At 34.5% G+C, this 12,882-nt stretch overlaps 1 protein-coding gene across 1 annotated transcript in view; it reads left to right on the plus strand.

Moving 5' to 3' along the window:
* LOC132707197 (protein BTG1-like) overlaps nucleotides 1-12,882 on the plus strand; it is a 62,489-nt gene that overhangs the window by 31,769 nt on the left and 17,838 nt on the right. The window contains exon 3 of the mRNA XM_060678941.1: nucleotides 1,695-1,883. Coding sequence (XP_060534924.1) covers nucleotides 1,695-1,883 — 189 coding nt within the window. The remainder of the gene's footprint in view (nucleotides 1-1,694; nucleotides 1,884-12,882) is intronic.

Genomic DNA, 12,882 nt, shown 5'->3' on the forward strand with positions numbered 1-12,882 from the left:
TTTGGTATGAGGTGACTTTTTAAAATATTGTGGATTAAGGCAAAAAAGTGAACCAGATATCGCCCTTCGAGATTAAGTCAGTTACTGCGAGCTTTAGGTTGTTACTAAATCGAATGCTGTAGTTCTGGATCATCTGCAAACTTCTCTGATCTCGGGTGCGGACCAATAAACCGAACTGCATTAGTTGAAAAACCTACACTTACTACTACAGTTACTACAGTTACTAGCACCCGAAACTTCGCTATGGCCGGTCAAACTAGGTTAAAACACACTCCCTCCCTCTCTCTCCCCCCCCCCCCTCTCACCCTCTTTCTCACTCTACCTTTCTTTCTCTTTCAGTCCACGAGTAAATCGTTTTAATTGTCCATTGTTCGTATATCGAGATTTCGCCGATTAAATCGGAGTCGGCAGCGAAACGCTTCGTGAAAGGGATCTACGGTTAGGTGAATCAGGCACGACGATGAATCACGATTCGTTCGATTCTTACGTCGTGCGATTCAAATCCGGGATTCATGAGCTTTAGCGAGTAAATGTCGCTAAAAAAAAACCAAACCGTTGCCAGACATTGTTTCGATCAGTAGTTGTCGCATCATGCATGGACTACGCTCCCCACCATGGATCCTGCTCCGCCCTCTACCCGAAAGCCGCACCCTTTGGGCGGATTCGTAAAGGGGGCTGCGCTAAAACTTCACAAGCCAATTGAGTTCAAGCAACTATCTTCTCGATTGACTACTTTCGTGAGTTCGCGCAGCTAAAAGAAACGACAAAATATAAAAAACTCCAATTAGAAGGAAATCAATTTTTTTTTGCTTGTTACAAACATTCCCGACGTTGTTTATAATAATTATATTAATATGTTTATTTATTTGTACTTTGCAAAGCAAAAGCATAGTACCAAAAGGAACTGGAAAACAATTTTTAAAAGATGAAAGTTACTGATTTTAGCTGGCCTGTTGCGCTGTAGAATTAATGAATCTATCAACTCATTGGACGTGAACATAAAATGAAAGAAAAAGATTATGCAATAGAAATGTACTTCGGCTAAATTATTTTTGGGCAACAGATTGACTGTAAAAAAATATTTTTATTTTTTTCTAAGAGGTGTGACTATATAATTTTTTAAATTTTTATTACAGTGGAAAATTCTCTTTCGACGTAGGAGAAGAGAATTAAGACCTCAGTTGGATATTTTATTTTTTTTGTGGAAGTATGAGGACAAGCATTTATAATTGTATTATGATAAAGAACGACTGCATGAAACTGTCGACCTTTTTCCATTGAAGTAACCGTATACCGTAAACACGACTTTTGCACTCTGTATTGTGGTTACATCTTCTTGATCCAGCTAAGAACGTAAACAACCTCTGCATAAATAGATTAATAAAGAGCCAGCGAATCCATTAATCTAATTTTCAGGGTAGGTGATAAAAAAAGGTTCATGCGGGTATGAAAACTCGCGTTTGATATCCGTGGCTGTGATGCGTTATCTCATCTGCCTCGGAAAACATGTAATTTGTAAACTCTCTTATCTCTCGAAAATAGCACGGGCTATGAGGTCAACCAATGAAAAAAAAAATCGAAAGAGAGCATTAAAAGAAAACAATATTTGACCATGCGGAATTGATTTTTACTTCGATTTATTTATTTTTTCTTTTAAATCCATGTGTTTAACGTTCGTTTTGTTTGTTCGGTAGATTTGAGAAGCACTGGTTCCCGGACCTGCCCAGCAAAGGCCAGGGATATCGTTGTATTCGTGTGAACGGCGTAAGTCCCGTTGATCTCACGCTGGAAATGGCCGCCAGCAAATGCGGGCTCCGGTACACGGACCTGAGACTGCCCACCGAACTGACCGTGTGGGTGGACCCCAGCGAAGTATGCTACAGGTAAGGGCTACGATCGTTTTTATAACGTTTATGAATACCACGATTATGTTGGTAAATTGTAACGTGACGTTTGAGCGCGTGACCGCCCGGGGATAAATATTTCACGTCGTCTGCGTAACAATTCTTGAAAAAATAAAAAAAAATACGTCCGAAGGGGATTTTAAGATACAAAATTCTCTGTTAACCAAAACATACAATAATATTCCAACGTGCCGAGCCAATCGGAACGCGGCGGCTAGTTTTGACTATGGCGCCAGATTCAAACCGAATCGGAAGTGTTTAGAGTTGGCATCCGCATAGCCCTCTTTACTTTCTTGGCAGATTGGAAAACGCATGTCGCATAAGTATGATCGCTTAGATTATTTGTTGTTAATCATTGACCAAGTAAACTTTGGTTAATGTGTTAATTCTATTTAAAGTTTATAAAATAAAATTTACAATGTGTTTATACTGCTTTTATTTGTATTTTGAGGGTAAATTGACTTATAAAATATGACAATAAAATTTATTTACATCTTAATAACTCAATAATATATACAAAACTCTAACCAACCTAAATTTACCCAAACCAAACTTAAATATTTAGTTAATATAACACTACTCATACTATTTTTTTTTGTGCAAAAGTAATATACATTGCCTTTTCCTACATTTTAAATAATAATAATTGTACTTACCACTTTTCTTGAATAAAAACGCATAATTTTTTTCTTGCTTGTTCCATTCCTCAACTTTTAGTGCTACTGCTATCATGTCATCTGCATCTCTCCTCTTAGCAATTTTAAATTTCCTGATTAAGTATGCCAGCCAAATCTCCTCTCGTGACAACGTTTATTCGTGAATCTACAATTATTTTATTATTTGAAACTCCTGCACTTAGTTTTTCGACTGTAGTCTCCTGTTCAGCTTTTGATAATCTCTTGGTCCTTAGGTTCATCAGTGTGTCCTACATGTTTTTCGACAAACTTTACCGTCACAAATCCTAAAAAAATATAGTTAATCTGTAGATAACAATAAAATTATAATATTATTTACCCCCAGTTGAAATGTTAACTACAATTCTTGAAGGACATGTCCCGTGAATATGAATACTGCCTCCAGTTTTCACACTTCGTTTTTTAGCTGAGCTGACAAATCGTTAAAAAATATGAGACATTATATGCCTACTCACATATTAGTAAACACACAACCTTTGTAATTACTTCTGTTACACTCATAAAATATTTTTTCTTCACCGTGTTGATATTTTGTTCGTGTACAGCAAGCATAATTTACTTCCCTATTCTCTTGGGTCCTCCAAGCTGAAAACTCTTCAAAATTCCTAAAATAGTTAAGCTATGAAAAGAATTTAAATGTTTAATTAAGTCTGTATGAAGTAAAAAAGAAATAGTCCTGTCTGTGCATATTGGGCATAAAATATGATGCATTCTTTCAGATCCAGATCCTTCTTGGCCCGAGTGTTTTGCCCGTATATGTCGGTTTTTGGTCGATGTACTTGAAAATTTCATCTCACAAAATTGGCAAGTCAAGTTATTTCTAAAAAATTAAAAATTAAATTATTACGAGCGCGCTTCGGATTACATTGATGCTCCTGCCTTCTGATTGGCTCGGCACATTGGAATATTAACGTATGCTGCTAACCAAACACCCGTACTTACAGTGTAATAGAAGCGACACAGGGAGAAGGATTCTATGTTGCCAAGTTTCACTCACTCTTCATAATATATTATGATTTTGATGGTCAACTGATCAAAAAAGCGTGTATGCCTTTTACTATCCATTTTAATAGAATCACATCGGAGAACAGTAGTCCAATACTCCATTATATTCTATGATCTTACTTGTTCCAATATGTATTTACTATCAACTCTTTAATAAAATGAACACAAGAAAGGTTTGTATATAACAAAAAATCCCCAACTTTGGGAACTGGAGGTTTTGTTAGTCTTAAGCAGCCGAATAAAGTTTCTGTTAGGAACTTGATATTAAAAGAAAAAACGAATTTGTAATATATAATCTTGCATTCTTTCATTTCCATTGTCCATGGCCAATAGAATTGATTTCTCCCTAAACATTTCAAAAGTTTTTCTAGAATACTTTTTAAGATTTTAGGAAAACACGTCCCCTTTTGGCTATTTGCCTACAATATTTTTTGTTCTTAAAATTCAAGAACGTGACATTGGATATAGTCAACATCTCATCTGAATACTTTTTATAAAACTTCTGGATTCCTCCTGCGTCGGTTTTGAATAATTTTCTCTGTTCTTCTTTCTTCTTTGTCTTCTTTTCTTCTTTTAATATCGCGAAAGTTCAAAGGAATATGGAACTTTTGGTATATGTCGCTATCATCTCAAAGAAACTGACCAAAAATTACAGGGCTGAATAAAAAAAAAAATATATAGTTTACTAATGTATCTAGTTTTCTACTCCGACAAGAAAGTCAGTATGTAATAAACATGTGGTTATTTTTTTTCAAAATCTGCATCTGTGAAAAACGTTTTTAAAATATAGATATAGATATGAACGTGAATCGTCCTATATACATATATGCGGTGCCCGCTGGATCATATGGGAACATTATTTATTAATGTTTGTTTTATTAATTGTTTTTTTTTTCCAACCTTCCAACTTTTTTTGGCACTCCCTAATTAAAAAAAAAGAAACAAACAGGGCAATCAAACTACTTAAATACTTATATATACAATACTTAATAAAATGTTATGCTTTAAATTTATCTTAAACACTGGATTTCAAAGAAATTCTTCAAATGCACCTATTGACATCGTCAATCGTCAATTTTATAAATAACATATACTAATAAATAAATACATTTCTTAATGAGTTAATTAAAAAATTTCTCATATTAAGGGAGCTTTAGTGGTGACATTGTTATTTCATGCTCTTGTTTAAACCTCTATACCTGTGTTTTCTTTCTAAATCCCTTTGAAATTTTTATTTTTTATTGCCGCGTATACGTTATATCGGCTCGGTGCACGTATACCGTACTTCGGTACAAATAACAAACCGTCGGGATTATTTTTAGTCGCCGCTAACAGTTTCCAATTGATTTTAATTCGCTGATATGTACGTGAAATTGGAGCGTGTGCGGTACAAACAATGTGAAAGGATAAATTGTTTTCGGATATAAAAACGTATTTTCTGCCCTTTTTTTTTCGAATATGTTGTGGAGCACAATGCAAAATGCGTCGGACACGGGCCTAAATATTTTTTGGGAAAATGGAAAACCGAGTTTCACTTAGAAAATAAAAATATATTTTGTTGTTTTTAGAGAGTTTATAATTAACTGTTTTATTCGAAAATCTACTCAAGCTATGAGTTGGTTTTTTAATTGTATTTTTTTTTCAGCTTACTTGTTCTTTGATAATAAATTTTCAGTTTTTTGGAAAAACAATTTTGAACTATACACTATTTCATAGGTCGAATAAGTTTGCTTTAAAAACACATGATTGGTCTCATAAAATTAGTTACTCTCCTTCGTAATATTTATGTATAAATCTTATATTATTTTGTTTAAAATTCAAATTCAATATCACCAACACTGGCAACACTGCAAGGAGAAATTTTCGCAATTCCTTGCTTTGCTGCTAAAATTATTGATGTTCCTCTAACTAAAAAATTAGTTGTGTTAGTTACTGCACTGAAACTGCAAAAACATATGTCGAATTATTGGTTCTTTTTGTCAGCCACAGTCCATAAAATTTTAATTCGTGTCGGAAACATTATTGATAATGCTTTGGTAGCTCTAGGGAGGAGGCCTAGGAAGCTAATCATCAGTGTACTCCGCCGTATGGTTTCAAATTAACTTGACAACATTATATTTTTCACTACACCCAAGGCTATCTGCCTTGTTCTAGTCTATCAACAACAACTCATCTGAAATATCATCGTCTGTTAAGCAATTAACATTAACTTTAGATTTAATAGAGTAAAAAAAACAATAAAAAATGTATTAAGCCTTAAATATTTTTTGTGCTTACTCGGATTTGTAATGTAAAGATAATAAATTGGCGTTATGGTTTTTTGGTATATTTTTCTTCATATCCGAATGTCAACAAAACCTGGATCAATCAAACAATGTGGAACGTATCGAAGAAAATGTCCCCAAAGATAGAATTAGTGCTATTTAAATGACATTTTCACATTCACATCCAAAACTTTTAATCAATACGAATCCGAATGTTCGCTTAATTTTCGTCAAGGACTTTATGCGTGACACGAATAATTATTCAACAAGCAAGTTTTTTTTACGTACAAATCGCGACAAGTGCTTTATCGCGTTTTTTTTTTGTGAAATTTTAATCCTAGGAAATATTTAATCTGACCCAAATGTCGTATGAAAATAAACTTTAAACCGGCTAGTATGTGTATACGCCAAGCTTTGCGGACTGGATGATTTGATTAGCGAATTAGGAGAGCGACGGTAATGATGTCACTGAACTCCAGGGTTGCTAACCGTACTATGTTATATAGTATTGTACTCCGTTTCAGTTTAGCGTACTGCTAAAAAAATATGTAGTACGCAAAACAATCTATTACAAATTAAAATCTCATTTTGTAACGCGGCCATATAAAATCTGCACTTTCTTTGCATTGTTGGTCGCCTGATTGCTTTACAGCGGCGGACTTTGAGTTTGACATTATTCGTTGAAAGATTTGGCTCGATTGTTTATAAGCAAAATGATTAAAAATGTCCTATCTTTTATTTGTAATTGTGTGCCGAAAATGGAAAAGAGAAAAGCGTCAAAAGCTACACAAAATATAAACCGCAGTGGGAAAACTATCACCGGCCCGCAAAGGTTACGAATAATGAATACTGTAAACTCCGTTTATAACATAAGTGGGGTATTACGTACATATTTTACTGGTCCGGCCAAAATACTCTTGATTTTTCATCGGATATTATGTACCATATATAAATAACTTCTACTACGATTATAGAGTACAATATTTTCACTATTGTTCAGGTTATAAAGTACGAATGTACGCCAAAACCGGATTATCGAGTGGTGGTTTCCCTAAAAAATCGGAGATTTTTCAGTAATCATTTGCGAGGTTTGCTAGACAAAAGAAATTGGCAGAAACAACAATATCTACAATTTGAAGTAATCGCGAAAAGATCAAAAAAGCAAGTGACTGATAAAGCTCTTTTACGATGTTTTCTAGTTCGAAGATCCGGAAATATTGCAAAAATTGGCCCAGTTCTGAAATCGAAAGCCGAAGAATAAGCCAGAGGATTACAGAGTGAAGAGTTGGCTCGAAGGTTTTAAAGTTCGTCACAACATAATCGTCGCAAAAAATTCTGGCGAATCAGGAGATGTTAACAAACAAGCTCGGCTGGACTGGACTTAAATTTAGAGGAGAAAAGTGTTTGGGTGTTGGGCAGTCGAAGTTGAGGTACACCGTTTGGGTTTGTGCAAATATGACAAGAAGCGAAAAATGCAAACTTCTTGTTATTGGTAAATATGAACGATCGAGATGCATGAAAAATGTGAAAAATCTCATTTATAAGTCAAACCAGCGAGCGTGGATGACTTCAGAAATGTTTTATAATTATTGAAAGTATTGGTATGAAAAACTAAAACGTCAGAATAGAAAAATATTGCTTCTGGTTGACAATTGTGCAGCTCGGTCGTCTAACCAACCAAAAAACTCCAAACTCCATAAAATTACTTGCACAATGTTGGAATGATATTACTTCAACCACTATTTCAAACTGCTTTCGACATGCAGGTCTGATAAAATGGGAAGATGAGTTCAAGCGATGACTTACATCTGGTTCAGTAGTACGAGAAGTACAAAAATAATCACGACGATGACTTGAAGGTTCCCCTAAGTATTTGATTGCGCAGTAGCGGCCAAGATCTAACCAATATTGAAATGTATCTTCCTGAGCTAAATAGCTTCCCAATTGTGATGACAATTTAATAACAACGAAGTTATTAACAGAAAATGATATTTTTACCAAATTATTCTGAAGCGCTTTGTGCCGCTAAAATTGTTACAATTTTTTTTATAATTAATAATGTAACTGATGATATTATGCAAGCGACCTGGAAAGTTGAGAAGCACATCCGGAATATGAAATTTGTATTGAGAAAAAATAAACAAACAATAATAACGATTTTTTTTACTCAGAAAGACGTATGTATTTTTACGTGTATGTTGTAAAGTTCATATAGATAGATAATTTTTTTAGTTTAGGCATTTTAGTTTCATTGGTTTTTTAGTACCTATATTAGTGTTTATGAATTTTCTATTTCTATATAAAATACAAATATGTACTTACCTACATATTTTTTGTTTTTTTTTTTATAGCGTACTTCCGCTTATAGAGCACTCATTTTCTGGTCTCTAGAGGGTACTTTATAACCGCAGTTCATCGTATTTAGCAAAAATACTACATTCCAACCCTACCGAAATCATGGGGTAGTTTAACGACGAATACTTTATATTGAATTTGACCTTTGGTTTTTATTCGCCAAACGTTTCGTATTCTGATCGATTTCGTTCCAATGCTTTTCCTTGAGCCGATTGTTGTTTTACGTTTATCGTTTCTAAGTATAGTTTTATAAGGAGGCGCGCGTGATGCATAGAATAGGAAAAGGAAGTGGTTTCCTACATAAAAATATACGCGTAGCATTGCATTGAAGGCGAATTTCCGCGCACAATTCGGTTCCATTTTATTCCCAGATCACTAATGAATACGGTTTTCTTTTTTTTTCTTTGTCTCGTTCCGGGCGGGCGGGAAGTATTGTTTATTGTCCTTAGTGTCACGTCGTCGTTTAAATCTATAAATAAACGCACAGTCGGGCGTTTTGTCACTGGCCCCAGTGTTCTTTGTTTGTTTGGTTTGGTTAGTTTGGTTTTGGTAGTCCAAACAACAATAATAATAATAATAATAACAAATATAGGAAAGTATACAATATAAAATAATGAAAAAAAAATATATTTGTAATAATAATTTTAACAACTGCGAGCTTTGTTTTACCGAATAGTATATTCTAAATGAAATTATCTGTATGTTTGATTTTTTATGTTTAATTTTTACGGTCTTATGGTAGTTTTATTAGATGAAAGAAGACTTCGCACTTATTGAAAAGTCCTAAAGTTTATTTTAAATTTAGGATTAATCTGTTTCAAAAAACATACCCTATCGCTCGGCTGACGACATCATTCAGAAACAAAAAAAGTTCATATAATTCCATCAAACTTGTTGCATAATTTATTATTTATAAGCACAAGAATATAAAAGTCTAAAAAATAAAATAACATAAAAAAGTTAATTAAAAATATAATACAATTTATAACAAAACAAACCTGTACGTTTTATCATTTCCAAATGTTGGTGCACTTTTCTGTCTCTCACTGTTAAGGCTCAAGTGTCAAAATTAACAATATTAACTTCTTAAATCCCAAAAATACAAATTTGCCTTGTTCCAAAAATGTTTTTAGAAACACCCTGTATAAGTTAGGGCCTGAAATTTTCCTATCTTATAATAATCGACGTAAACTCCTGCTTATTTCAAAAATAAACTTATTCAGAAGTGCCATATTGATTTTTTTCCTCCCTTATACATACAATATGTACTTGAACATGTGCGAAACATTTTGGAAAGCGGATTAGAAAACAATCTTGAAAAAGATTTGAACTCTGTAAACTACTGGATATTAATAGTCAATCGATTTGACAGAAGAACTAGAAAATTAAGAACCTTATTTACAGTATAATTGTAAGTTTAAATAAATTGTATTTTATTAATTGCTTAATTTTCCATGCTCGTGTTTGTAATAATAAAACTGTATTTGTTTTTATAAACGCGACATTTTGTAACTGAAACAAATTTAAGTTCCCTCCGCCTATCTCGATTCGTTTTGGCCGCTTGGAACTATCGAACGCTCATCATGCTTGTCGAACATTTTTCTCAGGGTCGAATAATTTAAAAAGCAAAACGGACGGGTTTAGATAATCTTATTGGAAATTAAAATTGGGAAAAAAATAAAATTTCGAAGGTCATACCCGCGACGACGACGACTACGACGGGTAACAAAAAATACTTTTACGCGAAAGACGAGATTTGAAAGGCCATAATACCTAATCCACAGGTCCTGATATTTTTTTTAATAATAAACGATTCCGAATGAAAAACTCTGTACTATTGGTGTTGTAACGAAGGAGACGAATGGGCTGGGTCCGGCCCTATCTGCATTTCCAGAAACGCGGGAAAAATCGATTGATTACCGAGACCGTCTGTCGAGAGGCGACGAGAATATTCGACCCTCCAACGCGAGAAAACGCTGGGATCTATGAAAGCGAAGCACCGCTCTATAGTCAGTTGGTAACCAAAGTGAAATTAAATAATCGATAGAAATAAATAACCGATGTTATACAGGGGGTTCGGAAATTGAGGGGTAAAGATTCAACGTGGTAAAATAATAGCAGTAAGTCATGTAACAAAAAGTCGAAATCGTAATACTTTCCGAGTTGTAGCTGGTCAAAAATCAATTTATTTTTAACACAATGAGCTAGTATTTTACACGCAGCCCTAATCTAGTAAAATTCATCGTTACAAAATGAAAGTGTGCATTAAACATAATCACAAATTCTCACAAATTGTTGCTATCGTTTTAAGTCGATAAGTGTTATCGTCTAGCCACAAATCGATTTTTTATTCTCGGATCGCATTTTGCTTGCAAATGTGATTTTACCTAAGAGGACTTATTGAAATTTAAAGAAGTCATTGTCACAATCCGTTACAAATTAGTTTCTATGTTAGTTTTTGGGTACGTTTTCGCAAAACAACACGAATGCATTCACTGACATGACCGTCAGAGTCAGAATATCTCTGAAAACATCCGATTGGTCCTAAATGAGTGCGGTAAAATCCCGGAAATGTCCGAAGTGGCTCGGATCCGTGAGAAACGAAACTGACGTGGTAAAGTGACGCTTTCCGCACGCTAGATCGGCGTGTAATTAGGTATTTTATAGACAGGAGTAAAAAAAAGACTCGGTGAAACAGCATCATTCAAACCTGATACTTGAAAGTTAGCGTTATGTTAAAGTCCAATCGAAAAACCAAACGTTCTAGTTCCGCCATTTTGTTCGGTTCTTTTGTAACCAATGGGAATCGAACGTTCTATTTAACAACGCGACCAATCAAAATAACTAACACACGCGGGTAGTCTCGTTTCTTCTACACACCGTCAATCTTGGTCTTCGAACTTTTTTTTTCTGCTATAGATACTGAATCTGGTAGGCAGGCATGCGTAATCTGATAGGTACTTCCTCACGGTCTCGGTATCGAAGTCACCTAAGTTGCGTATTATGTTGCGAAAACGCGAAGCAACACTATTACGTGGAATCCCGAGCTTGTGTGGAAGGGTATGGTGATGGCTGCTAAATGCGAAAATTTTGCTATAGCGAGAAGACGAAGAGAGGGAATTTTCGGTAGTTACGCATCACCGAAGTAAACCTTTTGAAAATCTCCGAAAGAAAGACGCCGGCGTATATTTTTAGGCTCGCGGCGCAAGCGGAAAAGAAAAACCCGGAATAGATTTTTATTTTTAGCCGTTTGATTCAGTGAATCGATAAATTATCCGCTGAGGTTGCGATCGATCGCCGGCGACTGTTTCTAATATTTAAGTTTTGTTTGGAACGTTTCACGTATTTCTAATTAACTCCGCGGAGATTTTGAAAAATTTGTGAGGAACTTTGACGTACACATAAGTGAAAGAAGTATTTTACTAAAGTCTACTTAAGAAAAAAATAAAAATGTCATAATATTCGTCATCTGAAGAACTGTCATCTACTGATGTGTAGCCAACATCCCACATCTTCTCCGGCTGGAGTGCTTTTCGCAAATTCTCTATCGCTCCTTAGCGGCTTGATGAGCTTAAAGTCTTTTATTTTGAATGTCGTGTTGTGTCTCGCTATAAATTCCTTTCACATGGGCCCATATAGCATTATAGTTACTTCATATCAAAATTTACGTAGAACTGGACATTCTTTTGATTTAAAATCGTGTCGTTATGAAAAATCAGAAATGTTCTCTTGAGCTTGGAAACGTAACCAGCAATAACTTTTGACAAAAAATATTTTATATAGGGTGTCCCATTATGGCGTGTTTTATTCATGTTCCGAACACTACATATATTTAAAATGCATGAAATTTATATTTACAGCGAAAACTGCCATAACCGGACACTGACGTGTCCGCTAGTTTTGTCCGCTTATTAGAGGTGTCCGCTCATTAGACGTACATGAAAAAAAATAGCATAAATCGTAAATATGTATTACGTTTATATCTATAGAAAAAAATTTAGGTGAATTATTTAATTAATTCTTTATTTACAAACTCTAAAATACTAGTCTGACATATATTTATTGTTTTTTACTTTAACAAACTTGACTGAAACTGATCTAAAAATGAAATCATTTTTAAGGCTTCATTATAGCTGTTAATCGTCTTCTTCCGGTTCAGGTTCTTTCATGTTTTCAATTGCATCTTCAATGTTCAAACTAGTCTCCTCAGTCGCTGTAAGATTTTCGAATCCAACATAGTTTCCAAGACTTTCTTGCGTTATATTCATTTCTCTAACACGTCGTTCCATTTCAAGTATCGTAGATAGTGGGATATTTCCTTCTGGATCCCATTCCATTGATGTGGAAAAATCATTATTTTTTTGAAAACCCGCGTTGTTGAAACAATTTTGTATGGTCGCTGACGAAACTTTATTCTAGGCTGACTCAATAAAATATGAAATATTTGCAGACGTTGCTAAATCTGACGCCGACATTACTTGATCCATCTTTGATAAAATGTGCTTCAGTATGAGTCCTCGATAATAGAATTTAACATTCTATAGGATACTCTGATCTAGAGGTTGACCTACTGATGTCGTATTTGGAGGCAAGAAGATAGTTTTCATATTTTGTAATTTTACCTGACGGGGGTGCGATGCTGCCTTATCCAAGAATAAT

This window comes from Cylas formicarius, unplaced genomic scaffold, assembly GCF_029955315.1.
Source record: "Cylas formicarius isolate icCylForm1 unplaced genomic scaffold, icCylForm1.1 PGA_scaffold_9__14_contigs__length_23061073, whole genome shotgun sequence".
In the NCBI taxonomy this organism is placed as follows: domain Eukaryota; kingdom Metazoa; phylum Arthropoda; class Insecta; order Coleoptera; family Brentidae; genus Cylas; species Cylas formicarius.